Source organism: Aspergillus undulatus (genome assembly GCF_047715775.1).
Source record: "Aspergillus undulatus strain CBS 261.88 unplaced genomic scaffold BDV17scaffold_3, whole genome shotgun sequence".
NCBI lineage: Eukaryota > Fungi > Ascomycota > Eurotiomycetes > Eurotiales > Aspergillaceae > Aspergillus > Aspergillus undulatus.
This window is the reverse complement of record NW_027396607.1, coordinates 725974-753779: the sequence shown is the minus strand read 5'-3', so window position 1 is coordinate 753779 and position 27806 is coordinate 725974. Positions and strand designations below refer to the sequence as shown.

Sequence of the window (27806 nt, the reverse complement as noted above, 5' to 3'; positions counted from 1 at the left end):
CATTGTATGTACTTCGTGTGTTATCATATCTACTTGCGGTGAATGTTGAGCAACCATTGCTCTCAACACTTGTTATGAACCATCTTCATCATTGTTTCCGCGTTCTCTCTCTAGTCTTTTGAAGCAGCTAACCCTATTCAACAGTGGTGAACCACCAAGATGGCTTCGCCACTCTCTGAGAAGGAGATCGAGAACCTGCGCAGACGGGGTGAGCCCGAAGCGTCGTCTTCTTCCCAGGACGATGCAATTCTTGAGGCCGAGAAGGAGAAGGCTGGTAATGGCTTCGACGACAGGCAGCTTCCTCGGGACCCTACCGCTGGTACCACCATGCACCAGTTGGAAAACAAGCTTGCCGAGAAAGTCGAGTTGAGCGAAGACGATTGCTACAATGAGCTTGGATACGCCTTTCCTAGCTGGAAAAAGTGGATGATCATCTCTGTGATCTTCCTTGTTCAGGTCTCGATGAACTTCAACACCAGTCTTTACTCCAACGCGCTCTCTGGTATCTCAGAGGAATACCACGTAAGCATGCAGGCTGCTCGTTGTGGTGCAATGATCTTCCTTGTCCTCTATGCTTTTGGCTGCGAACTTTGGGCTCCATGGAGTGAGGAGATTGGCCGCAAACCAATCTTGCAACTCAGTCTGTTCCTGGTCAATGTCTGGCAACTCCCCGTGGCACTTGCGCCTAACTTCGCCTCCATCATGGTCGGTCGTGCTTTGGGCGGTCTTAGCTCAGCTGGTGGTTCGGTTACCCTTGGTATGATTGCTGATCTTTGGGAAGCCGATGACCAACAATATGCTGTTGCTTGTGTTGTCTTCTCATCTGTTGGTGGTTCGGTCCTTGGTCCCGTCGTTGGCGGTTTTGTCGAAGAATTCTTACCCTGGCGCTGGAACATTTGGATTCAACTCATCTTTGGCGGCTTTGTTCAGATTCTGCACCTTGTCCTTGTCCCCGAGACCCGAACTACAATCATGATGGACAAGATCGCTAAGAAGATGAGGAAGAGTGGCGAAAATCCGAACATCTATGGACCCAACGAGCTCGTCCCCTACAGCGAGCGTTTCTCAGCGCGGGAGATCCTCATCACCTGGATTCGTCCTTTCAAGATGTTCTTGACCGAGCCTATTGTCTTGACCCTCTCGCTTCTGAGTGGCTTCAGCGACGCACTGATTTTCATGTTCATCCAGTCCTTCAGTTTGGTCTATGCGCAATGGAACTTCAATGCTTGGGAGATTGGGCTGTCTTTCATTGCGATCCTTGTGGGATACTTCATCGCCTGGGGTGCATTTGTCCCTGCCATTCAACGCAATATCAAAGAAAGACGTGAGAAGCCAGATGATGAACATGCTCAGTACGAATCCCGTCTTTGGTTCCTGCTCTGGACTGCTCCGTGTCTGCCTATCGGCCTGATCGGCTTCGCTTGGACCAGTCTAGGACCTCCCATTCACTGGGTGGGTACCATGGTCTTCGCTGCCATTGTCGGTATCGCCAACTACAGCATTTACATGGCCACCATTGATTACATGATTTGTGCGTACGGGCCATACTCAGCTTCGGCGACGGGCGGAAACGGTTGGGCCAGAGATTTCCTTGCTGGTGTCTTGACAGTTCCGGCAACACCCTTCTTCCAGAGTAAGTGATACCATGCACTTGCGGCGTATTGTGCAAGAAGACCAGATACTAACTCACTCGATAGATATCGGCGGTGAACACCACCTGGAATATGCATCCACCATCCTCTGTAAGTCCTTCCCAAAATGTCGCGCCGCGATTCCCGAATAGGTGTTCTAACAGGATACCAGTCTGCATTTCGTTCCTGTTAGTGCTCGCGGTCTATGTTATCTATTGGAAAGGACCGGTACTCCGCAAGCGGTCACCCTTTGCCCAACAGTTGTCCGACGCAAGGACTGAACTGCAGAGTCATGGTCATTCTGGCAGACTCTCTCGCGTCCCGACCGGGTCAAGAGCGAACTCTTTCGCACGATCGGCACAGAACTTGCGTATCCGTCAAACTATGGGCAGTCGACAGAACAGCTTCGCTGCGTCTCGCCCTACCTCGCGCGTTGCCTCTGCGAGACCAAGCTTCTCTGCAGACGTTTAACGGTCTACGAAAAGTCAACAAGTACGACTATAATGACAACGACGAATTTCGAAACTTCAAAAGTCACACCCAGATACATCGGCTCGGCTGCTTGTCTTTTTTTTTTCTTTTAACCTGTAATGGGACGCTTTGTTCCACATTTCCCTTAATCAATCTTGTCTAATGTTTTCGCGAAGCGGTCTTGCTATCAGCATCTTGTTTTCCGGACCGCTCTGGTACCGTCATGCCGTACAACTTCTGCTTGGTATACCACTGGCGCCTTGTAATCAGTTCTTTCATGACCTGTATTTTAGCTTTGCTCCTTTGGCTTTTACCTATTTTGTTTTTCAGATACCAATGCCTAATTGTACGTACCGTGCTCATAGCGAAATAAGAAACTGCATAGCGATTCTTTGCATGGATTATCATAGTCCACTGCGAAACAGTACTCTGGGCCGTATGCCGGAGACCGAATCCACTTCCTGAAAGAAGTATTCGGGGTGATTTCTGCTCCCTCTTTGAAGGATGGAGTGACCACGATACAGGTCATGTGACTTCAGAGCTGGGATTTGTCTCGAGTCCTTCGAAAGACGCACTACATCTTTCAGCCCGAGCGCCTTCACCATGAACCCCGCAACTAAAGGTTGTCGGCGCCTCCAGAAGTCCGTCATCGACCTGGGTTCAATATGCAGTCGCAAATACAGGACCCGCCAGCTCCTATCCTCCTATAAGTCTTCAACTCTAAGGGCGGGTGGTCTTCACATTGTTCGTCGTCATTATCCTTCGGGAACCGAAACTGCTTTCCGCAGGGCTTCTACCATGACTTCTGAACCTCGATTTGCCGAGGGCGTCAATCCTGAGGAACTGCGCTCATCGTTGAACGAATTGCAGGGTCAAGGGTGGGGTTTAGATGAGGACAACATCGGCATCAAGAAAACGTTTTATTTCCGATCATACTTTAAAGCTGTGGTGAGTCATTCTATCCCCTTGTATCTCTGGTACTGTTTGTAGCTCCTGGCGGGACTAATATCCATCAATTGCAGAGTTTCGTGAATGCCATTGCATCTCAGAGCTCGACAAAAAAACATCATGCTACAGTAACGATTGTGAGTGGCCCTTGAACCCAACTAAGGGACCAAGGAGACCGCGGCCTACTGACAATAAATAAAGAGATTCGGTTCTGTGGATGTCCATTGGACTACCCATCATCCTCGAGGACTTACTGACAATGACATCTCGATGGCGCAGTTCTGCGAACAGGCGGCGGAGCTCTTTGGCTCGGTGCAGGAAGGACAGGGTCTGAAATGTGGGCCGGGGGCGTAAGCCTGGCTTTTGCTTTACAGCTTATACAGCCGCAACTAGGCTCATCTTACATATATGTAATACTATCAATTAGTGTTTTTGAGTTTACGCCCACCGGTCGGCGATGCTGCCAAGTGTCAATGCTTAAGCTCGAGTCTCAGGGGGAAACACTGCGGAGAGAGCTGGGGATGAGTCAGCGTCGCGACTCGTGTGGTTGACCGTTGACGATCGATCTGTGCCAACCAACTTCCTTGACAGCCAATATGACAGTCGAAGCTTATCGACCAGCATTTAGGCCTTGGAGCCTCGAGGTGAGCTGGGTATTGGTGACGCGATAAACATCATTGTGGCTGGTGCTGATCCCCCTTTCACCAGACGATCCAAAGAGCCTGGACGAAGTCAGACCTCGAGCTCCAGCTCCATCCTCAATTGGCGCAGCCTCATTGGCCTCTGATGGGACAATTCCGGATTCTCGTCACCAGCTAACGCAGACTAAAACTCCTCTCGACGGAAAACCGTTATCCAGAGTGGGGACGACGAAGCTAATTCAGGGGGTGTCGCGACCAAAATCTCTTCGAAAACAAAGCTGAGGATTCAGGCCGGTGGACTCGCGCTTGAGTCTCCATTTCGTGATCTCATCAAAAGCAGCAAATCGAGCCACCTTGATGTCTCCGATTTATGGCACCCATCATATCAATCAGAGATTTCTGCGGCCTCGGTCCCACGGTTCTCACAAGATCCGCCTGAACAGTTTCAGACCTGATCACAAACAACCCTAAGTAATTTAGCCTGCTTCTAGTCGGCACCCAGCAGTGGATAGGATTGGGCATAGTTAATTTCAGCACAAAGAACAGACCAGTCATCTCATTTCCAACCCTCCAACAAGCCGGACGAGTCTTCTGCTGTCGCGCTCTTGCTTGCTCCTCATCTCTCGTCACAATCTCTCCCTCCCCTTCGATCTTCCACACGCCGTTGTTTGACTTTCTTCATCTTCTTGCCAGCCCTCGCTTATGAAACAATGATGGCAATGGGGTTGCTAGAGTCTGGTGTATAATCAACAGCTCGCAGCCAGCAAACGAGGCTTTCCTCCAACCGTGCACGTTCCTTTTCCAGAAAGCTTCCGATCCCGCTCGCGGCTCGCGCATGAGTCTCAAAAAAGGTCTCCAAAACAAGCAGCTTTCGGCCGAATTTGCTTTCTTTACCTTCAAGCCGCTCCTGCGATATACTTCTTTTTCTTTTTAATCCTGAGCCTAGAATTTCCCGACAATTCGTTCTCAGCACTCTGGCCGTCACGAAATCTACGATCGCTCCTTACATGTCGTTACTCAAATGAATCATCCAACCTTCCGCAACCCTCGTTACAGATACTCTCAGCCACTCCCTTCATTGTTTCACGGCCACACATTGCACAGCTGATGTCGTATGCTGTGCAAATCAGCATCACCATTATATCTCCCTCTCAATCCCAGGTGGCTTCTTGAAATAATCTCCGTTGCCAGATTTCGGATCACTTGGGAGAGCAGCAAAACGTCCAAACGATGTCCCTCAATATCAAACCGCCTCAACCATCTGTCAGCGAGCGCAGAGGCCAACAATTAGCTCCGTTACAGACAAACTTCAGCCGCCCGACCTCCCAGATACTCAATGTCGCATCCCCCTTCTCGCAGCGTCCAAGACCCTCAGATTATGACAACAGCAAAGCAGAACGGGTGCCCTTGCAGCCAGAGCGTGTCAAACGGCAATCTTCCAGGTCCAGCCTCCGCCATATATTCAGTCGCGAGAAACCCGCTCGAAAATCGGCAGACAAGAGACTTTCGGGCATCGAGGAAATTCAGGATACGGTGAGGCAGGCCCCAGCTGAGGAAGCGGCGCTATTGTCGCCCACGCCAGAGGCTTGTGATACACCACGGGCTGTTGCAGACTCCACACCTACACCTGCCACGCCTTTCCAGCCGTCATATCCGCCTCGATCCAAGCTACAAGCGAAGCATAGAGCCAAAACTGACTCAGAAGACCCACCCCCTGCCGAAGATGTCGCTTGGAAGCCGCCTCCACTCTTCAAGGCTTACCCGCAAGGGCTGAAGCATGCTACTCTTCCGGCTCCAATCCTATCCGGCGATTCTATCATGCGTCTGCATGCTACTTTTAAAGCCAGAGGAGCCAGTCTTCACGACGATGATCAGGCCAACCAGCCAGCAAACGAAGAGCCGTCGGAGGAAGTTACATCGCGAAAGAAAAAGCTCGACAAGGAAAAGCAAAAGTACCAACGCGCTCTGTCGGACAACATCGAGAAAGGCGAATGGACTCAGAAGATCTATATTATTGCGACGGCCGGTTATATTCTGCAATATGCTGGTGATGGCAAACACGATCGCTTACCAGAGAAGATGCTTCTTCTTGGACCGAAGTCGGTGGCTTTTGCCAGCGATGCAATTCCGGGCAAGCACTGGGTGCTGCAGGTGTCCCAGGGTTCTGAGGAGGATAGTAGCACAAACCCCACCGAAACATCTAGGCCACTCTTTTCACGGTTTGGGTTTCACAGGTCCCACGCTCGGCGATTGGCGCGGAACCTGCTTCTTGTGTTCAATGATCCGGAGGAAATGAGCTCCTGGCTATTGGCCGTCCGTGCGCAAATCGAGGCTCGCGGCGGCAAAAAGTACGTGACCGAAAAGGTGTACGACGAGGGCATGGAACATCAGCTGCGGTCAACACCTAGCATGCGACAGATGGTGAAGAAGGACCCCAACCGTTTCTCTGCAGTCTTACTTCAACCTCGCCAGTCAATGAATTTTGACGAACGAGATTCAAGTGCAGGCGAACAGTCACGTCGGAGTTCTTACATTTCGATTCACCGCCGGTCAATGGTTATGCATCAAGCTCCCGAATCGCGAGGGTCAGCGTCGACGGCCCAGACGGAGGCAACCGAGGAGCCTGGGCGCTTTTACGCGGCACTGGGCTCGCCTCCAATTCCGGATGGCAGCGTCATTTCCGAGTCCGCGTCGTCCATAACTGGGCCGACTAGCCCAACGTTTTCGACACCGAGGAAGCGGCAGTCGATGTTCCTACCTCAAGCTAGAAACTCAGAAGCTGCCGAGATACCTCGAGCGCAATCCACGGTCCCTGACGCCCATGTCCGCAGTGCTTCGCCTCCAGCGCCTAATTTCAGCGTACCGCTCTTCAGCAGGAGATTTGCTGCTCGACAAGACGTGCCACATGTCCCCCATCTACCGTCTGTCCATGGCTCTAACCAACGGGACGATGTTTCGATTGATACCATCTCCATGTTTTCATCCCCGCCGCAATCTCCCAGCCGAGACGGGTTCCATGCAGCAGCCGAAACCCGCGAACCCCGCCGACTTGATCGACGCGACCAAATCAAGAAACCACTCCGCACGTCAAATTCTGAGGATGCACTTCCACACCCAGACCAGACTCGAGATCGTAGCCGTCTTCGTTACTCGCATCTACCAGAGCATATCACGATGCTTCCTGGTCCGTCAAGTTCGCCGCGTCCAGCGCCTGTCGTTAAACCAGTCATTCCTGCCGCAGCTTCGCATCATCCTATACCGCTTGCTGAAGTCGTGAATACGCCTAGCCGCCATGATCCATCTAACAGGACAGACCCGACAAGCCGCCCTTCATCTATTGTCTCGGCACGGCGGAAAAGTTTCAATGGACTCACCGCGGGACCGCCCTCCGCGCCTCCCCCGAATGTCCCTTTGCCTAAAATCCCGTCAGCTTTTGTCGAACCGTCTCCGCAATCTGAACATTCTTCTCCAAAGTCTCCTGTTGAAGGCGCTGGAAAGCCGATGGCCCCCATCCCCCCTGTAACTGCGAACGGACATAGCCCGCGAACAAGGCGAAGTATCGTACCCCGACCGATGAATCACCGACCGGACCACGACCAGAACTTCTTTTGATACCCTGATAAACTCTTCGTACAGCTCTAACATATACGCCCGCTTGCCATACATTCATTTCCCGTGACGACCCGAAAAATCTCACATAGCATGCATATCTGCAGCGACTTAGCGTTCCCCTCATACATACACCTTCTTTCTTTCCTTCGTTCGACACATCTAGTTTCTTTCCCCCTCTTTTCCGCATGATACCACATTATAATACCCATATTGTTTCACCTCTGTCTCGCTCTCCACATCACGCATTCGACATGTGATACATCCACTCACTCAATCATCTGCACCAATCATCAATTATACCCTGAGATATCCCGCGCAGTACAGTATACGTCTGCGTCTGCGTCTGCATCCGCGTTTGCATGTTTTCATTTGGATTGGAGTTTTGTTTGCATTTTGCATTTGGCATTAGTTCGATTCTCATGTACTATACTTTCAGGACCATACTTGGTCTATAGCTAGTTGTTTAGTATTGGGTTGGAGAGGATAGGTTATGATAGGGTTAAGGATAGACTTGGAAATCGATGATAGACTTTAATATTTACGGTTACATTGTCTGCTCCTCTTGGGGTTGTTTTCGTTTCGGGCACAAAGTTGAATACCTGCTTATCGCATGTACATCCCCCAGGGATAGCATTCTATCCTTGCTTCTACGCTTACTGGTACGTGAACTGTTGATTGTTCAAGGGAGAATTGCTTGAATATTATGAGCTTCATTTGTTGTACATGTATATTAGTAAGACAGTTTATGTTAATTTAGACAGACCCCATCGACAAAACATACCCCCCATCGACAACAATTGTCTGACCATTCAGATACTGGTTGACGGCCGTAAACAACACCGTGGAAGCCATGTCCTCGTCCTTCCCTGGCCGGCGGGCAGGAACCTTCTCGTACTTCTCCTTGGGGATAAAGCTCTTCTGCTTCTCGTCGCTCTCGCCGGCCGTCATTTCACTGGGGAAGACGCCAGGGGCGATGTTGTTCACACGGATGCGCAGGTTCGAGCTCGTGATTTCGTGCGCGAGCATCTTGGTCAGGTGGATTGTTGCAGCCTTGGAGGCGTTATAGGCAAAGTGGTGCTGCGAGGCCTTGACGATGCCCGAGATAGAGGAGATGTTGATGACGGTGGAGGACCAGCCCCGTTCGGTGTCGGTGCCCTTTTGCAAGAGCGGGAGGAAGGCGGTTGTTGTGAAGAAGCACTGCACGACGTTGGTGCGGTAAGTCTTGTCCCATTCTTCCATGCTGCTGGAGGCGTCTTCGAAGAGGGCCTTGCGGAGCTCATCGGGGCTTTCGGGCTCTGTGTTTTGGGTTGCGCTGCTGACGCCCGCGTTGTTGATTAGGATGTGCAGGGCTTTTTCCTTCGATGAGATTTCCTTGACGAGTTTGTCGATTGCGCTCTTGTCTGTTACGTCTGCGGTGTTGGGGATGATTTCACCCGTGACGTTTTGGTTGTAGAGCTCCTTTACGCGGTCGAGCTTCTCACCTGTGCGGCCGGTGATGTAGACCTTTGCGCCGTTCTTTGCGAGGGCCTGGGTGGCCATTAGGCCGATTCCGGAGCCGCCGCCTGTAACGAGGGCGACGCGGCCCTTGACGCTGAAGAGATTGGCGAGCGAGAATCGCTCGTTGCTGCTCTGGGCTTCGGTAGACATGTCGGTGGTGATTGTGCGGATGGAGTTGAGGCTGTGGATGTAAGGGTTAGGTTTATAGGGTGAGGGTAAAGGAGACTTTTGTAGTAGAGAAGTGCAAGGTTTGGATCTGAATAGAGAGCGGAACATTGTGAGAGCTGTGGTCTTAAGGGTCCAGTTGGTGGCTTATATATGCAATCTATAACCTCAGGGTGACGTCGATCAGTAGACATGCTCTTGTTGAAGATTTGCCGTCATCGCGATGTCACTTGACAACTTCAAGTTTCCTGAAATTTCGGACCCAACCACATTCTTCTAGACATGTATGAAGCTATATTGGATTATTCTAGGTCTCACGCGTATATCGATCGATTGGCGCTTCGATAACAAGTCGAAACAGCAGAGATCCGGTGGTAAAGAGTGGATATGATGTCATAGTCGATCTCACTTAGGGCTACCCGCAGACGGTGTATAGATCAGTCGCAAGGAGATGCGCATAACAAGCAATTGAGATACACTGAAGTTATAGGAGAAAAGGCTCGAAGATTAACACAGTGGGTTGTCGTCGGGAACTTGAGAGCGATCGTCCCCTCAAGGGTTGGCTCGGGTACAGCCATGTCTACGAACTAGGAAGCCCGACCACGGGCTTAGATCCAGAACTATCTTATCCCCGGTCAATGCTATGGCAGAATAGAGGCTAAAAGTAGGAGAGTCCAGAGCAAGCAAGTCTATTCATTAAGCGGTCTCAAGGAGCGTAAGCTTAATTAAGTAATTCATAAGCAATATCAAAAATAGTAGGAAATAATGACAACATGCCCCAACTCAATTTTTACCACACTGATGTAGTGCAGAAGAGAAAACAGCCCCAAGTCATCACCGACTCATACTATTGAGACTTGTGGCTTGTGCTCTAGCCTAGGGCCTAGCCGCAAGCCCACACTGCTCCCTCGCGACTTCCGTCCAGGTAACATCAATGCGACCAAGCTCAACGGCCCGGTTGCCCGTAAGTTCGTCCATGGCGTGCCGCCCGACATTGAATCCACCGGTGCTCTGATCAATCCCAGTAACGATGATGCTGTTGGTTGCCCCCGTGGCAGAATTCCAGGTGACCTGGTAGCAGGAACCGCACTTGGGGCTGTTGTAGCCGGTGATGGGTGGTGCGCCACCAATGCGCGGGAAGGACGGGAGCGACTGGAAGTCTGTGTAGCCCTCTGTGAGCAGGCCGAAGTCGCCGCCCGAGCAGACGACTGTGTTGAGGGAGTTCGTGCCGACGTCGTAGTTGGGGTCGTAGGAGAGGGTGGTTGAGCCGGTGGTTTGGCGGGCACTGATGCGCTCGAAGCCCTGGGGCTTAGAGGGGCCTGCAAGGGCGAGAGCGGGGAGGAGAGCGGCGAGGGTGGTGGTGAACTTCATTTTGGCTGTTGTGAGGTGGTTGGAAGTATTTGGGTTGAATGCTTTCGGTGGGTGGTTCTGGCTGGTGTTGGCTATGGTTTTTGTAGAAGACTTGAAGAGTTGGAGATGTGAGGATGATTGCGTTGTTGATGATCAACTATCGGTGCGGGCAGACGTGGGTATTTATACCTTTTTCTCCTCATAATGCGGGTCAGTATCCCCAGTCCCAATTCACCAAACCCTCCGATTCTCAATGTCACCGATTCACCAAATCCGATTCATCGTGACCGTAGAGCCATGGACAGATGCGAAGTGCCGGCCTAACTGTACAACGTGGTGAAAGAATAGCACACAAGCGGGGAGGCAGTAAAACCAGAGCAATTGGGTCTCGAACGATCACAACCGAGTGAAACATGGGCGGAGATCGACGGCATCAGCGCATCGGCTGACGGCAATAGTGACATAGTTGCAGCGCGCAGAGGCACCAAACGGGCAGTGCAGAAGAGGCCCAGACGGTGAATGTCGGATGTCAGATGAGACATGCTTATTTTAGTGGGCGATCGGCGTGGGGAAGTCCCGTTTCAAGCCTTAAGGCGTCCTAGCTGCAGCATGGTAAGACACCTTCGGACGTGGGTTGTGCCAGCTTAGGCATCGTTGTACCGAAAATCTTACGCTGTGGTCGTGGCCATGGTGGGCATAAGCTTCGCTGGTGGTGGCTTGGAGGCTCAGAGATTCCTGAAGCATCTAACATTTCGATAGTAGTGTTCACTGCGGTATAGACTATAGAGGCTGCGAGAATAAAGTTATGGTAGGGCTATGTATAACCGCCCCACTCCATCATATGATTGGATTGGCCAAGCCGTATCTATGAATCCTGTCCAGCCTTACAGGAAGCACCCGAGGAAGTCAGTAAACATTACTCTGGGTTCGCAAGAAAAGCTATGGTGCCCGGAGTACCGACTACTTGATGCATATCCAGGTAGCACAAACATGCCATCCTGCTGCCTATGCTAGGTCATATGCACCATGCACGTCCTGTACCTGCCGGGCGCCCAACCACTTTTCAATCCGACTACATTACATACCAAGCGCTATCCAGTCATTTCTCACCACGAGGCAAGATGCTCACAGCCTCGCAAGCCACGATCCTCAAATTGAAGGACTTCAGCTCCCGTTGCCCCGAGATTTCGTAGATGCTTCTGGTCGAAGAGGGAAATAAACCTATAGTCAAGCGTCGCTGGTTCTAGCCTCATGAACAGGCGATACTCATTGTTTTGTTTGAACTTTGTTGAAAGGAGTGAGGTAAATATTTGTACAATGGTCACGTTTATAGTTATACATGTTTGAGAATCTATAGAGCACCCAACATCTCCTCGACCCGCCCAAACTTTTCCCGGGGCTTGCCGTTTCGTGAGCCGCGCTCGCGCTCCGCACGGTCTATCCGTTCCCAGTCCTCCCAGCTCGTCGGCCTGAGGCCTCGCTGCTCCGCTTCGGCACGGACGCCCTCCCAGCCAAGACCTGTTCTTTCGGATGAAGAATTGAGCAATGAGCTGCCGCTCTGAGCCACGTCTGCTGCAATGGCGTCGGCGGTGCTGAATGCATCGGTCATTGTCGTGGCGATGACGCCCGTTGGGCCTCTCTTAACCCATCCGGCGCAGTATAGCCCCGGGAGGTGAGAAATCAGCGAGCCATCGGGGAGAGTGTCGCGGCTCCCTGTCTCTACACTGAGAGGGACAGTGACACGGCCAAAGCCGTCATTGAGAATCACCCCGCGGCTCTCGTCGAATGGCACTCCTAGGTCTTCTAGTCCTGGTAATGGAATACCCTTGTAGCCTACGCTGCGGAAAAACGTGTTGGCTGGAATGTCGACCTTGGCCCGCTTGCCGCTAGATAGATACTTGGGTGTGACCTTGGTACTTGCGGCAAAAGGATCTGAAGGGTCGAGCTCGTTGCGAGAAAAGCGAACATGAGACATGCGATATGGGAATACAGGAGACCAGTTGAGGCACTCGGGTGAGAGGAGGAAGTCGAGAGACCACGATTTGGTGGCCGTGGTAGGGTCGTTGGTGGATCCCTTGGCGAGAAGCTGAATCAGTCGTTTCTGGGCTCGGGGAAGAGCAGAGATGGTATCTTCCGGAGGGAATAGATCACGAGGAATAGGATCGAATGATACAGATGGAAGCTGCAGTAGTTCACGAACTTCTTTTATCGTAAAAGCCGCCTTCGCGTATCTGTTAGATTTACGGTAGAGAATTTTGGTGTTGAACATACCTGCAACGGTCCTCTGCGCCCTACTACCCGAACTCGATTGATCTTGCTTTCGGACAGGGCTTGCAAAGCATAATCAGAAATATCTGTTTTGCGAAGGCGATCTACATCAGAAAGCAGTATCCTGGCCACATCCAGAGCCACATTGCCTTGACCGATAATCACAGCATTCTCTCCCGCAGTGAGGTCCGGGGCCAGATCTCGATGCTCCGGCAGCCCGTTGTACCAGCCGACAAACTCCCGCGCAGAGTATACACCTCGCAAGGCATTTTCTCCCTGCATTCCCAGTTTCTTGTCCTTCGGAGCGCCGTACGCAAACAGGAAGGCGTCGTAGTGTGGCTTAAGCACTGAGAGAGGTAGGGTTTCACCTAGCTCGACGTTTCCAATGAAGTTAAAGCGCGGAGATGCTGCGACTTCTGTAAATTTCTCTTCGCAGTTCTGCACCTCAAGGTCAGTTTGCTGTCAAGTACCTCGCCACAAGCGGAACAAACCTTGACTTCCGGGTGGTCCGGAGCTACACCGTACCTTGCTAAACCGAACGGCACCGGTAGTTTTTCATACATATCTACTACCGCATCGTCGACCTTGCCTAATAGCCGGTATGCTGCATAAAAACCAGCCGGGCCCGAGCCTACAATGGCTACTCGAAAGGGCCGATTTGTTTGAACCGTCTGGTTGACATCCCGGCACTGTGATGAGAAATGGAGAAAAAGCTGACGACGCGCAGAGCGCACACGATGAGAGACGCTAAGTGTGCATCGCGCACATGTATAAGGAGTGCGTGTCAAGCTCATCTCGCGAGATGCAGCAGAGCAAAGGAGGCCGGAGATCAGATAAGTGACTCAGATGACGTTGGTCACGTGACCTTATCGATAAGACTGACTATCCGTTGCCGGGACAACGCATCGCGTGTTGACGTTCCTGCAGTTCAGCCTCACCACGATCACGATCAATCTTGCGACTATTGTCTGGTTCTCTCCACTCGATCCTTTCTTCCGTCTGTAGAGAGCCCGTGGTGCAGACTGGGGTCCAGTCGGGGATTCACAAACGTTCCGTCCACACTTGTTCTCTCACAGGACCACTATCATCATTCTTTCATTCTTTCCAGAACCATTCTTCGCTTGTGCGCATTCCTCTCCTTCCCCCGCTTTCGCGTGGGTGAAGGCATTCTTTGCTGACAGCTTGCCACCGCGATTATGGGGAATTCCTTGCCTCCATTCCTTTACGGCCCCCCTGATGCCTATAGCTTCAAGGGCCCTACAGATCGTGCTTTCAATCCGAAGGCTGTGACGCAGGCGAGCTGGACTCGGCCTCCACCCAAGAAGAAGCAGAAGGGACCTTTGGTTAGCTTCAATCGTCATCCAGACTCAGTATGTGCATATTTTCTCATCGATCAGCATACACTAACAATGACGGTGTTTGAAGTACGACAACTTCCCCGATGGCCGCTCGAACTGGACTCCCATGAGCCCGAGAACAAAGCCAAAGGTCTTTTATGGTCGGAAGATACAGCTTGGACTACGAGTTCTCTCATTGTCTGGCGCTCTTGGCTCGTTGTTTTGTGCCATTGTCATCAAAAATGTCGCGGCATCGATTATGTGGATTGTCCGCATTGGGGTGAGTGAAAACACGCATTGATGCCTATTTGCGCACCACTAACTCTTTCCCAGCCTGCAATTGCAATTCTGCACACTCTCTACGCTATCTATCACTTATGCCGCTCGCCAGTCACCAGGCCCGCTGGCTCACAAGCGAGCTATATGCTCTTTGCCTCGACGCTAGATCTAGGGCTGGTGCCATTCTACACATTCGCGGCATACATAGGATATAAGGAATATACATCCAGTACCTACAGCTGGAAAACATTACTGAGCGATGATGTCGAAGTCATCATGATCATTGCAAAGGCGACCTTCTACCTTAGCGTGGTTAATGGAGGAATCCACTTGATCTCTTTGGCGATTTCCGCTTTTCTCTTCAACATCTTCCGCCAGATTGCCAAGCTACCCCCGGACCTCAATCCATTAGAAGACAACCTGACGGCTCGCCCACACAAGAGGACCAAGTCTGAGATCGCTGAGAAACATGCCAGCAATTCTACTCTGGACTCCAGTTACTCAGATGGACAGCCCTTGATAGGCGCCCCTCGCATAATTCCATTCACGCACACGCGAAACAAGTCTTCGGAGGATAAGTCACTCCGCCCGCCTGTCGACATGGCCAAGCAGAGAGGGGGATCGCAGACTTCCATCCCACAAATGCCCTTCCAATACCGAGCGGGTACCCTTGAGGAAACCTATGAGATACCTCTACATGATACGGATTTTGAAGCTCGACCTACCACTTCTATTCCCTCCAGTACTCCAATGCGTCAACCATCTCCAGAAATGCCAACCCGCTCTCAGTGCGCCAGCCCTGCCTCGGACAACTGGGTCGCGTACTCGTCACGGTCGGCTTCGCTAACTGGTGACGCCAAGAATGAAGGTCCAGCCCCGCGTGAACCATCCTCTGTTTACAGCAGAGCTGAGACACCCGCATCTTCGAATGGTATGGTTGACTGGATGGGCCTTGCTCAGAAGTACGGATGGGATATCGGCGAGAGCATTTCGGAAGATGTCCGTGGCGAATACGAATCTCTGGCCATGCATGAGCACTATGGAAACGATGATGATGGCAGCCACAACGTGCGCAGAAACGGTCTCTACGACCATGATGAGCAAGACGAGCATGACATCGGCGATCATCCCATTGCTATCTACCAGGACCACGGTGACAGCGATGACGAATATGCAGCAAACAACCTTAGGGTCAATCCGTTAGGGCTCAACCCGCCAACACCCCAGCCCCCTCTCGAAGCCCCCCAGGAAACGCCCAGGAGAACATCAAACCGGATGGTTCTTGGTGACATCCCCAACCTTCTACCGACGCCACCGAAACACAAAGTCCCTCCTCTTGAGCGACCTGAGAAGGATGATGGACACTTTTACGGCGAATTTGCGGGCAAAGCCGCCCTCGATGCTGACTCGAAAACCATGAAAAAGACCAAGCTTGCTAAGCGCAAGACCGACAAGGGCAGTTCTTACGGCATTCTCAGACAACTTACTGAGGACCCTGCAGAGAAAGACCACGATGACCCCCCGCATAATACCGATCTTGCCATTCCTGAGAGGGACCGTAAGGGTCGTGTCGTGAGCAACTCGGGGGCAGACTTTGGTCGGTGTGTCGGGAAGCGATCGGACTTGTCGTACGGAAACTACATTGCCGGCTTGGGAGTTGGAAGAAGACGAGACGTTAGTGGGAAGATGGCTGAGGAGGGCAGAGGCGGTATCGACAGCCCTAACTCAAAGCCAGCGAACGGCGGAAACACCACGCCCAGAGCTGCCGGATGGGCGAGATTCGCTGGTCTGTGATTGCGACTCAAAATGAAGGCAAGCAAAGTCGGAAGGCATCTTCTGCAACTCTGCAATGCGATATGGACATAATGTTTGGATGAACGAGGGCTGGATTTATGGTTTTTCTTTTTCTCATGATGGGTGCGGTGGAATTGGATTGGAACCTTCGATTGTGTGATACTCACTTCATTTGCCAGTTGTATCTACTGTTTGGCGTACTTTAGGACTGATAGTCTAGGAATTAGCAATGAATACCATGATGACTTGACATATTTGTTTCCTCTTTTTAGCTTCAAAGCTGGTTATTTTTATTTGTATTTACACCTAAAGATACATACAACTAAGAAGGAACACCTTCATATTCCCACCCCTGAATAATCCTCTTATTCCGTCTCGAGTTCCGCCGGTTAGCGTTACATTTAACGAACAGCGTCAATGCCGCGATGATACAGATAACTATACCCGCGACAGCGGCGACCAAGACCGTGCGTCTCTCAAGTTGATCTGGATCAGAGGTATAGGGACAAGTAGCATCCGCCCCACCAGTCACCCAGCAAGTTTCGACGTCGATCGAGTTGAAATCGATCCAGACTTCGCGCTTGAGAGGGTCGGACGAGAACGGATCAATTTGATCCGTTGGTAGAGAGAGGAGATGGCGGAAGAGGTATGTATTCTCGAGGCCTGTGCGGGGCACGGAGAAGCCCGTTTGTGGCGGGCAGGCGTCATCATTGGCGTCTTTGTAAGAGTGGCTTTGAGACGAGAGAGACCAGCGGAAGGGTTGATTGTCAATGCGGCAGGCGGCGCGGCGGGATTTGCTGCAGTTTGCGGTGCGCCATTGCCCGTCCAGCGAGAGGTCCATTACCGCGCAGCGTTTGGCGTCGGATTCGGCGGTGTCGGTGTCGGATGGGTTGGCGGCGGGTTGGCCCAGGGCCCAGGCCCAGGAGGAAGAGAGGGTGAGGTTTCGGTAGGGTGCAGGGTTTGTGTCTGCGGTGTCGCCGAAGAGGGTTTGGTTGAGGGTTGATGTCATTCCGCAGGCTGTGAGGTTTACGACGAGGTCGGCCATGAATCGGAGGGATTCGTCGCTGAGATTTTGGGGGATCGGGATGTGGCTTGATATTGCCCAGGATGCGTTTAGTTTCGAGACATCGGTTGTGCCTGGGTCGTATAGGCAGCCGGAATCGAGGCTTCCATCGTCGGCTGCAGCAACGGGTACTGTAGTGGTCATGTAGCCTGGTGAGAATATGACCTCGTTCTCTACCGACAGATCATATTCGCTGAGCTGCGGATCAACTGAACCGTATTCAACGAGGAGTCGTCGTTCGGCTGCTAGTTGAAGAAATTTCTCGCTCGGCCATCCATCGATGGTGCTCTGTACACCTTCCGAGTCCTCCTCGATGGTGATGTATTGGATGATCGGTTTATATTTGTCATCAACTTTATACCACGAATCATTCAGGTTACGGCGATCCTGGTCGAGATCAGGTGGTCCGTAAATATACCCTCCCAGCTTGTTGTTCAATACATAGCTGATGCTTTCCGACTCGACCGGAAGCTCTCCGCTAGCAACAGTTGATGCCGGGTCATCAGGTGACGTGGGGTCAGCGGCAGCATGGATATTAAAAGTCAAGTATCTCGAATAAGTCACCAGATCAGTGTCTGTGAATTGAAAGTAATCGTGGAAGATGTCCAGAACATCCTGTAGGTCCAGGCTATCTGAGCATCTATATGAGCCAAGATCGTAGAGCAGTTCTTCTGACGATTGCTCTAGCTCTGCTGTGACAGTGCCTTGTGCCACTTCAGCAGTTGCGGTGGGAGTGGCACTGGGGGATACCGTGACAACATCAACGTCAGTGGGTACCGTGACGGGGCACAAGATCCAGCGACGTAGCGGCGGGGACCAATATAGATCAATATTAAAGCGCCGATAGCCGACAGCAAGCAGGTTAGAGAGGCATTTTTCAGCCGCGCTCCTCCCATACGTTTTGTCGCCAAAGCATGCTGCCTGCAAAGATATAGCTGATGTAGTGACAAAGTTGACGGGGACTTGGCCGGCTACATCTCTTTCGCTCTGCAAGGGGGCATTAGCATGGCCTGTTCAATATCATTGGCTGATCAACGACTAACCAGAAGGACAGTGGCCCAGGTCGCATTCAGAAGAGAGTCATCCGGGTTAAATTTCAGGGACATGAAGATGCAGAGTACTGAATATGCAGGGGCCTAAATAATGTATGCATGGCACTTGATAATATGCGTGGTTTTCGAGGTCGATGCGAAGGTCGAGTTATGACGGTGTTTTCTTGGTTCACGCGGAGCCGAAGGCGGTGAGAGCCTGCGATGTGAACCGATCGTCCTTCTTATCTGGCCTTTATTGCTCTCACAAAATAAGCCACCCTGATTCTCCGCCATACATCTTCAGTCCGTCCTTCTGAAATCTCTTTCTGCATCATCCACTGCTACTAGCTCAATATGGCCGCCCCGGGCCAGCCCACCCCTCAACAAATGGCCGCCATGCAGCAGCAGTTCGCTGCTGAAGCGGCCAAACGAGGATTATCCCCCGAAGAATTCGCCAAACAGCAGCGCGAGCAGTTGGCTGCTGAAGCCACCAAACACGGCTTGACAACCGAACAATATGTCCAACAGCTGAGGATGCGTGCAATGGCCGCCCAGGCAAAGGCCGCTGAGGTCAATCGACAACTACAGGCCAACGGCCAGGCTCAGGGCACCCCGCAGCAGCAAGCTGCACAACAAGGTCGACCTGGACAGCCTGGACAGCCTGGACAACCGCAGACGCATTCGCAGCAGGTCCCTGTCCTTCCTAACCGACCCAAGGATCCCAAAGCCATCGCTGTTGCACATTTCCTGAAATCACAAAACCTGAAGCCTAGAACGTGCATCTTGGATGGTCAGAGGAAAGATATGTTCAAGGGTGAGTTATGATCGTCTCTTCTCACGACTGACGGTCTAGCTGATTTGTATTACTCCTAGTGAAACGTGCTATTCGCGCCCTCCAATCACCCGCATATGTCAAAGCTCAAAAGAAGAACCCTCTTCTACCGCCAGTGACCGACCGTGCCTCTGCCGAGAACGTATTCAAGCTCTTGCCCCTTTCCGTGCTTGCCCTTCGAGTTTCGAAGATAGACCCCCATGCCGGCCATGGACATGGCAAAGGGAAGAGGGTCAAGGGATTGTGGACAGTGAAGATTGAGCAGCATCAGGAAGCCCACGATATGATGCACTACGTCTGGCTTTACGAGGGTCCGCAGTGGAAGCAGAAAGCCATGGCTGCCGCCGTGGTGGCCGGTATTTTCGCAGTCGTGCTCTTCCCTCTCTGGCCCATTATACTTAGGCAAGGAGTGTGGTACCTGAGCGTGGGTATGATGGGCCTCCTTGGTCTGTTCTTCGCCATGGCTATATTCCGTCTCATTCTGTTCTGTATCACCGTTATTGCTGTACCGCCTGGTCTCTGGCTGTTCCCCAATCTCTTTGAGGATGTTGGTTTCTTTGACAGCTTCAAACCATTATGGGGCTGGCAAGAGGTATGCTTTTTCATTTAGCGCTTCATGGCTAATTTTTGACTAACATTTATCAGACTGGAAAAAAAAAAAAGAAGTCAAAGAAAACCGAAAAGGCAGTTGATGGCGCTACTCCAGCGGCCGCTCCAGCAGCAGCCTTGGCTTCTCAGGCTACGGAATCCGCGCCAACAGCAGCTTCGGCAACTACCAGTGCGACCGAGACCGCGGACACAGCTGGCGCAGTGAAACGTGATCTCGCACCCCGCATTGAAGAGGTCGAGGAATAAACCCCTTGCAATTAACTCACCATTACAGGGCCTCTGCCACTAACTACTGCATCATCTGCATTCAAAATTTCATGAGCTTCTCGATTTTCTTTCACGCTGTATGTCATTTACTCTTCATTTCTATTGTTTGATATAATTGCTGGATCATGAGGGACATTCATTTGGGATACGGAAAGGAGTCTAATGGAGCAATTCGCAATTCATATCTTGACCTTTGTTGCTTTTAGTCCTCGTAGGCTATACAAGGCTTCCATAGTTGAAAACACGGCTGGTCCAGACCGCTCCGTCACGGGCGGCGAAGGGTTGCTTGTGACTCGAAACTCAATTGCCAAAGGGTGCTCGCTTCTCAGTTGATTCAGCTGCAACGGGGCGACGCGGTATGCTATGACGAGCCTCTGGTGCCGGTCCCGGTGCGCGACCCCCGGCCTGTACACCTGCAGCGATTTCGCCGCTTTCCAACTTCCTCTGCGCAGCCTCGCTGTCCCCCTCAATCCCAGCAGAGCGCTCATTCTCAATCCGCTGCCGTTCCTGTCTCCGGTCCTTCTCCGCCAAGGCTGCCTCCTCGCGTGCGACTTCGCGGGCGCTGATACACTCCAACCCGACTGTTCGGAGGATCCGCCCAACCAGGAACTGATAGCGGAGATGGCCGTTAATGGTCTCGCTGACATCTAGGTTCTCGACGCCGGGTACGTTCTCGATTGGTTGGAGGCCGGCAACGCCAAGTTGGAGGCTACTCGTTCGGTAGAGGAAGGCGAGGACGGAGTCGTTCTCTGAGTAGACGTTTACGAGCCGGCCGCTGACTACGCGTCTAAGGCGACGCCAGTCCGGTGTATCGGATGGGGTGGGCGAGCCCATGAGGATTGCTGATTCCACCAAACCGTATGCGTGTCTTTTGGCGAGGGTCTGCAGGCATGAGAAGATGACTCGGGATCCTAATGAATAGCCGATGAGCGTGACAGGTCTCTCGCCTTGTACTTTGCTAATCAGTGCGTCTGCGAGGACTTCGCCTGCCTTGTCTGATCGGGCCTTGGCGACGCTGAATGGGTTGTCGGCGATGCCGGCGACTTTCATAAGCCCCATGGGTAAGACCATGGCACTTAGGAGACCTGCAAATATCGTTTTTGATAGAACGTGTTCGCCCGCCGCCCAGGCTGCAGTAGTTACCAGTTTATCAATGGCGTGTCCTAAATCCATGAGTGCTTTGGTCTCCCAGCGGAGACCAAATACTTCGGAATCCTTGCCGATGACACGCCACGGGACAACGAAATTGTCCTCTTCGGTTGACCACCCAGTAATACCGATTGTGACTCGGAGACGGTGGTCTTCCTGAGCCGCTTCTTTCTCATCACCAGACCAGTGTCGAGAGCCATGAATAGGCAAAAAGGCGAAATCGTCCACCTCGCGAGCATATTTGTCTACCATGCGTCCTGTCATACGCCCGCCGTAGGCGCCAAAGAGACCTCCAACGATGACTCCGCTACCTGCAACGGCACCAAGGTAGCCTGCAGCAGCGGTAGCTCCCAAGCCGAGGCCTCCCATAACCGTCCCCAAGCCAGCGGCAATAAACGGCGCAGCAAGTCCACCAGTGACACCGATCAAGACGGCACCCGCAACAGATGCAATGCCGACTTTCCATTTTCTCGTAGGGTCGCTTTCTCTGGCTTGAGCGTCGGATTCCGAGGGCATTTGGAGAGCTGCATCCAATAGCCCTCGTGACACCTTAACTTCATCCTGGTTCAAAGTCTTAATGCCCAAGCCTAAGCTGGAAGCAGCAATTAGCATCAGGACCCGTGAGTTTGCATTGTAGTGTTCCAAGCTGAGCGTTAGAAGTAGCAAAGAGTGCAGGATCAACAATCTCTTTGGCTTTGGTAGACGAATTAGCGGGGTCTCCACCGGATGGTAGACTTCAGCAAGCCGACTCCAGGTGCTGTCATCGTCGTCATCATATGAACTTTGAGGCCGCTCCTCATCTTGTTGATTCGATCTTGCTTCTTCGTTTTCGTCTTCCGCGTCTCGATTGACGATCTCCCCGATCCGGAGGAGAACGGAGTCTCGCCAATCATCAAATTGCGTTAGGAGGTCGGCCTCAGCTTTCATATCTTCGGCAGTTGGTACATATTCTGTGCGCGCTTGATCGTCCTCTGATTTCTGGGACTTCTGCGCGTCCGATTGCGGAGCGCCACCCTCGTCATTCACGTCAATCAGTTGTTTGGAAGAGGCTTGCGCAGATGGCGCCTTAAATGTTTCGTCGACCGAGTCTCTCATATGCTGTGTGATCTCAGCGATAAGAACAGTAAGGTCCCCTCGCTGCGGCCGAGACAAAATGGTTGTCAGATCTTGGTCATTTTTCGAATCCGCCTTGGGGTCTGACCCAAATTTGGCGCTGAGGTTCTTCCACATCGAGGGTACAGTATTACCAATATCTAGGACAAATATGGCCACGATAGCCTGATGAAGAGGGAAAAGAGTTGGGAAGTGGATTGATGGATGTGAGCACGGAGCACGTGATGACACCGCCAAGCAATGCCTGGGGCTGTGACGCAACAGAAGGCAGCAATGTTGATAACGGATCTGGTGGGTATGGAGGAACCAAACTCTGTTGGTTTCGATGAACCCAAATGTCACGCTCGTTCAGTCGACGGAGGCCCAAGGTGAGACCTAAGGTAGACGTTCAATGGCTTAAGAGTTCGCCGAGTTCGCTGTGTCAACAACAAAGAATTTGGCCTTCGTCTTCGATGCATAACCCAGCGCGTTTCCATCCCAAACATCACCATCGGGACGATCATTTCTGGCCGGTTGAATGCGTTGGATCCTCTTATTGCGGCCCACCACTCGTTCCTTTGATAGAGCTTCCTTTAACTGTTCCAATCCAATTGTGTTTTCTTTGACTGCTTCAGGACTCTCATCTCGAATACTTTGCAAAGGCTCCACTCCCGTAGTATCTACTTTCTGAATCTCTTTTACGAAGTGAATCTGGGACTCGAGCGTTTCTAGCATCCGTTGTTCCTCCTCTGCGCTAGAGGGCTGAGGTAGAGCTGACAGACGAAGCAAATGTCTTAGCTGAGCAGGAGTGACCGATGGAGAGGGCGGTTTCGCGGCGGTTTCGGGGAGCAAAGAGCGGACGGACCAGGTTGGCTTTGCAAGGAGCGATTCGACATCGGTGGCATCCGGTTTCGACGAGTAAAATTGGGGTCTGAATCGTTCAATTCGTAGACTTGAGTAAGCGAAGGAAAGGCGAGGAGTTGCGCGTCGGAGCATTGTAGCTTGTAAATGTCTCAAACTTCACGAAAATAGTGTTGTATATATGTTTCTGAGCACAATCGAAGGTGAAGCCGTAGCAAGTGCACGGGGAAAAAAGAAGCTGTGCCGACACCGCCCAGCTGAAGGAGTCCGCAAGTCTTGGCAGTGACGCCGATGCGAACGGCTTCCACCTGCAACAACTTTGAGAACACCTTTTGTCCTACTTGGATTCACTTCTGATCTATTCTCTTTCCAGGCCTTCCTCCAGACACTTCTCCTGTATTTGCCAACATGACCGCAGACCCTCGAGCCCTCCTGCAAAAAGTACGTCGCCGGCTGCTTCTCCCGCCCCGCTATCAACAACGGTCACTAACATCGCCCCTTCTAGGCCGACAAAGCGCTCCAAGGTGCATCCGGTGGCTTCAGCTTCTTTGGTGGCCGCACAGAGAAATACGAGAATGCTGCAGACCTATATACACAAGCCGCGAATGCGTTCCGGATCCAAAAACTGAGTAGGCACCCCACTTTATCTCTCCGCGGGGAATGCATTCCAAACATTTGATAGCGTTACTGAATTGTCGTTCTTTGCGATGAATTAGACAAGGAAGCCGGTCAAGCTTTTGAGAAAGCAGCCGCTATTCAGACTCAGAACCTTAATGAGCCTGGTGACGCCGCCAACACCCTGCAGGAGGCCTTCAAGGTCTACCGCAAGTCAGACCCCGAGGATGCGGTCCGCGTACTCTCTTCTGCTGTCGAGTACTACGTATTGAACGGAAACCTGCGCCGAGCAGCCTCTCAGCAGCAATACCTTGCAGAGGTGTATGAGATCGAACTAGGAGATAACAAGAAGGCGCTGGAGGCTTATGAGAAGGCCGCGGAGTGGTTTGATGCTGACAATGCTGAGGCGTGAGCTCTCCTCCTCCGTAGATATGTTGCACTCTCAGAACCTAATGTTTCTCTCGTTTGCAGCCTCGCAAACAAGCACTACCTCAAGACAGCTGATCTAGCTGCCCTCGAAAGCGACTATTACAAGGCAATCGAGCACTACGAGCGCACTGCTCGCTCATCCATCAACAACGGTCTGATGAAGTGGTCTGTCAAGGACTATCTCCTAAAGGCCGGACTCTGCCATCTTGCTACTCAGGTTCGCTTTCCATATATCAGCATTTTCGACTTTCTTCATACTAACTCGTCAACAGGACATGGTCTCTGCCAACCGCGCCCTCGAGAGCTACCGCGAGATCGACACCACATTCGCCTCGACAAGAGAACACCAGCTACTAGTAGACCTCGTTCAGACCATTGAAGCGCACGATCAGGAGGCATTCGCCGATAAGCTCTTCCAGTTTGACCAACTCAGCAAGCTAGACAAGTGGAAGACGACGATCTTATTGCGCATCAAGAACGGCATCGAGGGGCCCGAAGAGGATGATTTTGCTTAAGCTGCGGGTTCTTGACTATCATTATCATATTCTCTCAATATCAGACGTCGTTCCTCCCGATCTTTCTTGTCTATTCGGTGTCATTCCCCTTTGCCAAGTCTCATATCTTGTGGTTTTGTACGTGATCACGATAACTATATCTATTATCTTCGTTAGAATGGTTTATTTACTCTTTCGCTTTTGCGTGCCCCCAGAATTGCTCGTTTTTATGCAACTCTTTAAGGTGGAAGTATGAAAAGGTCACTCATAATTCATTACGGTCTAGTTCGCCGTTCATCGACATCTATCTATCTAGCTCAAAGAACTTTTTATAGGCATAACTTCCGGAAACAAAAACACATATCTCGTCAGATCGCACCCTGCAGTGCAATTTATGGTATCATGTCACTCCATCAGTTTCATCATATTCCACCCCCTAACCGCTTTCTCTAACCTTGTAGCATCGTCATTGATCACTTGCATCCAAAACAGACACTGAGAAAAGTAATACTGAGCTTTAAGCAACAACCTCCTCCAAAGCCCTCGCCCATCTCGGAAAAACCCGCTTATACAAGCTAATCCCCACAGAATCCTGCGGATTGAGCTTGCCATCAAAGGTACACTTGAAGTAACCATGGGTACCAAGACTCTCCTTAATAAACCCGCTGCGTCCGCGCCGAGTCCAGAGCTGCAAAGCCTTGAACCAGTTGACATCCTCAGCATTGAAGAACATGTAGCGGACCGTGACGACTCGCTTGTGGATCTTGTACGGGTGGCCTGTGATGATGGCGCGTTTGGCGACGACGCGGGTTGGGTCGGGGGCGACGACTGTGCCTGTGCCGATTAGGCCGAGGGTGGAGGTTGAGAAATCTGTTGGGGCTGAGGATGTTTGATGCGATACGAGGTCGGGTGCATCGGCGGTGTCGAGGACTTCGGGGTCTTCATTTTGTGATGAGGGGTTCCGGGCCTTGAAGACGAGGACGGGGACAGAGCCCCATGTTAGTGGGCCGATCCAGGTGGCGATTGCGCTGCGGCCGGGGTGCAGGAAGCGGTCGAATTTGTGGACGTTGTTGGGCGTGTTGTCTGCGGAGGAGAACACTGGGTTGACGATTAGGCGGCGTGGGCCGTACTGGATGATGAGCTCTTCCTTAGACTTGAGAGGTGCTTCGGCGGCGGCGTTGAGGTGCATGTTGATGTTGACGACGGTGTGCTTGTGTTCGTGGCGGAGGAGGGAGAAGACGGAGAGGGGTTGGGGTTTGTTGCGGAGGGAGGCGGGGACTGCACGGAGGTGAACGTCGACTCGGATGCCTGGGTTGACGCCCCCGACAAGAGCCTCGCGGAGGATCCTGTTCTTGGATCCCTTGTAGTCGCCGAATTGAAGAAGACGGCGCCAGTCCTCGGGTTCGTGAGGCCGGTCTTCTGCTGTATTCCAGGGGCTGGTCTTCAGGCTCTTCATACCTCTGTATCTAGCCAATCGCTCGCGCGCGAGAACGTTGGGGTGAAGCTCAATCTCATCGGGGAATTCGAGGTCTTCCTTGGCTTCGTTTCTGCGGCTGGCTCGGTATTCTTCCAGTTGTTGCGCCTCATCCTCCGGCGACGGGTCAAGGAACATCTCTGACTGAGGATACTCGGAGGGCCCGCCTTCTGTCATGGCATCTTGGTTGTCTGGGAAAACACCATCCTCAGGCGCACCAGAGATATCCATTTCCATATCCTCATCTTCGTCTTCGTCCGCAATGTCAGAGCCGGAGTCTGATACATCATCCAGGAACCAATGAGATTGATACTCTGATGTTCCTTTGGGAAGCCTCTTCGGTTTCACGTGGACCTGGTCTTCATCCTCGGAGAAATAGTGGTGGTCATCCAGGAGAACACCTTTCCTGTCGGTGTCGGGCATGGACTCGACGTCATCCTCCATCTCGATTTCCTCCGGCGCAACTGTAGCCAAGTCATCCCGATCAGCAGATGGGCTATCCAAGACCGGAGACGGCTCGCTCTCATCAACGTTCATCGCATCATCCCGTTTAGATCGCGCGGTAGGTAGCGGCGCAGCGGTTATTGAATCAATCTGGAAATCGCCCCAGCCTGGGATATGTACGAGGCGGTCTGCCTTCAATCCCTTCCCACGTACAACACCAGTAAGAACCACATCATCGACCTCGTTCGAAACGCTTTCGGGCCAGGCGACATTTTCGATGAGCATCCAGCTCCGGTCATCGCGCCAGCGGATTCCTTTGGGCGTCGCAGTGCAGAGAGATCTAATGGCGTTTGAGCACTCTTGTCGGGAGTCAATTGAGAGGACCTTATCGACGGATGGGAAGAAATGGTTCAAGAACGATTTGAGAGAGCCGGCCACCTGGGGACGTTTCTTAGGAGGGTTGACTTGATCGAGACCCTAATGGAGATAGTGTTAGCTGGAAGTAGATAAGGGAAAAGCTCGCCCTTCAACATACCTGTACCACCGCAACAACATTCGAAATACCCTGACCCTCAATCGACCTCAGCAACAGCTCCCCCTGCTCCTCCACCTCAACCGAAGCAGAAACCGCGACGATGACAAAATCCGCCATGCGGCAAGCATCCAGAGCGCTCATCAAGTCATACTTGGCTGGGACATACTGTAAGTTCTGTCGGAAGCGTTCGACGCGCACACGAGAGATGGTATCGGGGGAAGCATCGGAGGAAACATCGACACTTTCGTTCAGCGCCTTCACGATAGCCGCGATATCAATGTCGACAGATAGCGGAACAATGGCGACGTGGCGCGGCGCTCCATTCTGACCGGAGAAAATGCTTGTGGCCTGGTCCCTTTCCTGCTTCTTGTTCAGCTGCTTCTGGCGAGCCTGGTTCCTCCTATCGAGTTTCGACTTGAGTTGCTGGTGAGGGGTCTTGCGAGAGCCCCGCTCTCCTCTTTCGACCTTGCCTGGGAGTAATTAGTCTTCTATTGGGTCGATTCACTAGTTCGCATTAAGTTCTCAGTCGCACCTTTAGCCTGGTCCTTCAGCGCACGTTTGGAAGCATGACCGCTCTTGTAAGGCTTGTGGGAAGTCTTGGTGGTGGAACGATGGTGATGCTGCACCGTTGATGAAGGCGCCATATTGGCACCGCCGGAGCCCTTGAAACGAAAAGGAAGAGATGCCAGGATGTCGAACTGATAGCGAACGTATCGACTGCAAGAAAAAAAATAGCAAAAGCTCACAAGGTTCTCCGCAAGAATTAATAGTATAGATTGATGTCTGTTGAAAAAATTAGGCGGTGGAGGAAAAAAATCAAGCGAGCGTCTGGAATGGCAAGTCTTGGCGCTTTTCTTCCTGCAGAATAAAAAAAATTGAATTCCTCGGTGACAACTCGAAGCTCCACGGCCTGAGATA

At 52.0% G+C, this 27806-nt stretch overlaps 12 protein-coding genes across 12 annotated transcripts; 6 read left to right on the top strand and 6 right to left on the bottom strand.

Annotated features, from left to right (window-relative positions):
• Positions 1–17: 17 nt before the first annotated feature.
• Positions 18–2182, top strand: BDV17DRAFT_110080 (putative MFS multidrug transporter). Its single transcript, XM_073753828.1, has 3 exons — positions 18–1633; positions 1698–1742; positions 1804–2182. Exons 1-3 carry the CDS (start codon positions 160–162, stop codon positions 2100–2102), a joined length of 1818 nt encoding a protein of 605 aa, XP_073620285.1. The 5' UTR covers positions 18–159; the 3' UTR covers positions 2103–2182.
• A 303-nt stretch (positions 2183–2485) lies between these two features.
• BDV17DRAFT_110166 (4a-hydroxytetrahydrobiopterin dehydratase) lies at positions 2486–3713 on the top strand. The gene is made up of 3 exons (XM_073753829.1): positions 2486–3050; positions 3125–3187; positions 3252–3713. The coding sequence occupies exons 1-3, from the start codon at positions 2706–2708 to the stop codon at positions 3402–3404; spliced, it is 561 nt and encodes a 186-aa protein (XP_073620284.1). The 5' UTR covers positions 2486–2705; the 3' UTR covers positions 3405–3713.
• Positions 3714–4921: 1208 nt separating this feature from the next.
• BDV17DRAFT_287114 (peptidase family M20/M25/M40 protein) lies at positions 4922–7303 on the top strand (the record flags this gene model as incomplete). Its single annotated transcript, XM_073761091.1, has 1 exon — positions 4922–7303. The coding sequence occupies one exon, from the start codon at positions 4922–4924 to the stop codon at positions 7301–7303; it is 2382 nt and encodes a 793-aa protein (XP_073620283.1).
• A 753-nt stretch (positions 7304–8056) lies between these two features.
• Positions 8057–8950, bottom strand: BDV17DRAFT_287113 (SDR family NAD(P)-dependent oxidoreductase; the record flags this gene model as incomplete). The annotated part of the gene is made up of 1 exon (XM_073761090.1): positions 8057–8950. One exon carries the CDS (start codon positions 8948–8950, stop codon positions 8057–8059), a length of 894 nt encoding a protein of 297 aa, XP_073620282.1.
• Positions 8951–9638: 688 nt separating this feature from the next.
• On the bottom strand, positions 9639–11038 carry aspf13 (allergenic cerato-platanin Asp F13). The gene is made up of 2 exons (XM_073756482.1): positions 10505–11038; positions 9639–10393 (listed from the first exon to the last, which is right to left on the bottom strand). The coding sequence occupies exon 2, from the start codon at positions 10334–10336 to the stop codon at positions 9842–9844; it is 495 nt and encodes a 164-aa protein (XP_073620281.1). The 5' UTR covers positions 10337–10393; positions 10505–11038; the 3' UTR covers positions 9639–9841.
• Positions 11039–11578: 540 nt separating this feature from the next.
• Positions 11579–13373, bottom strand: BDV17DRAFT_251992 (NADPH-adrenodoxin reductase). The gene is made up of 3 exons (XM_073756481.1): positions 13075–13373; positions 12587–13021; positions 11579–12536 (listed from the first exon to the last, which is right to left on the bottom strand). Exons 1-3 carry the CDS (start codon positions 13144–13146, stop codon positions 11667–11669), a joined length of 1377 nt encoding a protein of 458 aa, XP_073620280.1. The 5' UTR covers positions 13147–13373; the 3' UTR covers positions 11579–11666.
• Positions 13374–13478: 105 nt separating this feature from the next.
• Positions 13479–16245, top strand: BDV17DRAFT_251989 (uncharacterized protein). The gene is made up of 3 exons (XM_073756480.1): positions 13479–13953; positions 14009–14200; positions 14254–16245. Exons 1-3 carry the CDS (start codon positions 13780–13782, stop codon positions 15991–15993), a joined length of 2106 nt encoding a protein of 701 aa, XP_073620279.1. The 5' UTR covers positions 13479–13779; the 3' UTR covers positions 15994–16245.
• Positions 16246–16247: 2 nt separating this feature from the next.
• On the bottom strand, positions 16248–18344 carry BDV17DRAFT_110025 (Lectin C-type domain protein). The gene is made up of 2 exons (XM_073753827.1): positions 18100–18344; positions 16248–18043 (listed from the first exon to the last, which is right to left on the bottom strand). Exons 1-2 carry the CDS (start codon positions 18160–18162, stop codon positions 16316–16318), a joined length of 1791 nt encoding a protein of 596 aa, XP_073620278.1. The 5' UTR covers positions 18163–18344; the 3' UTR covers positions 16248–16315.
• Position 18345: 1 nt separating this feature from the next.
• BDV17DRAFT_110004 (Sec62 family protein translocation protein) lies at positions 18346–19935 on the top strand. Its single transcript, XM_073753826.1, has 3 exons — positions 18346–18901; positions 18961–19511; positions 19565–19935. Exons 1-3 carry the CDS (start codon positions 18442–18444, stop codon positions 19772–19774), a joined length of 1221 nt encoding a protein of 406 aa, XP_073620277.1. The 5' UTR covers positions 18346–18441; the 3' UTR covers positions 19775–19935.
• A 160-nt stretch (positions 19936–20095) lies between these two features.
• Positions 20096–23032, bottom strand: BDV17DRAFT_279154 (DUF726 domain protein; the record flags this gene model as incomplete). Its single annotated transcript, XM_073759663.1, has 2 exons — positions 20096–22165; positions 22484–23032. 2 exons carry the CDS (start codon positions 23030–23032, stop codon positions 20096–20098), a joined length of 2619 nt encoding a protein of 872 aa, XP_073620276.1.
• Positions 23033–23305: 273 nt separating this feature from the next.
• Positions 23306–24456, top strand: sec17 (alpha-soluble NSF attachment protein SEC17; the record flags this gene model as incomplete). Its single annotated transcript, XM_073761089.1, has 5 exons — positions 23306–23338; positions 23403–23526; positions 23614–23920; positions 23984–24158; positions 24214–24456. The coding sequence occupies 5 exons, from the start codon at positions 23306–23308 to the stop codon at positions 24454–24456; spliced, it is 882 nt and encodes a 293-aa protein (XP_073620275.1).
• A 332-nt stretch (positions 24457–24788) lies between these two features.
• BDV17DRAFT_109991 (small subunit rRNA maturation protein TSR1) lies at positions 24789–27656 on the bottom strand. The gene is made up of 3 exons (XM_073753825.1): positions 27421–27656; positions 26889–27358; positions 24789–26830 (listed from the first exon to the last, which is right to left on the bottom strand). Exons 1-3 carry the CDS (start codon positions 27530–27532, stop codon positions 24953–24955), a joined length of 2460 nt encoding a protein of 819 aa, XP_073620274.1. The 5' UTR covers positions 27533–27656; the 3' UTR covers positions 24789–24952.
• Positions 27657–27806: the final 150 nt, after the last annotated feature.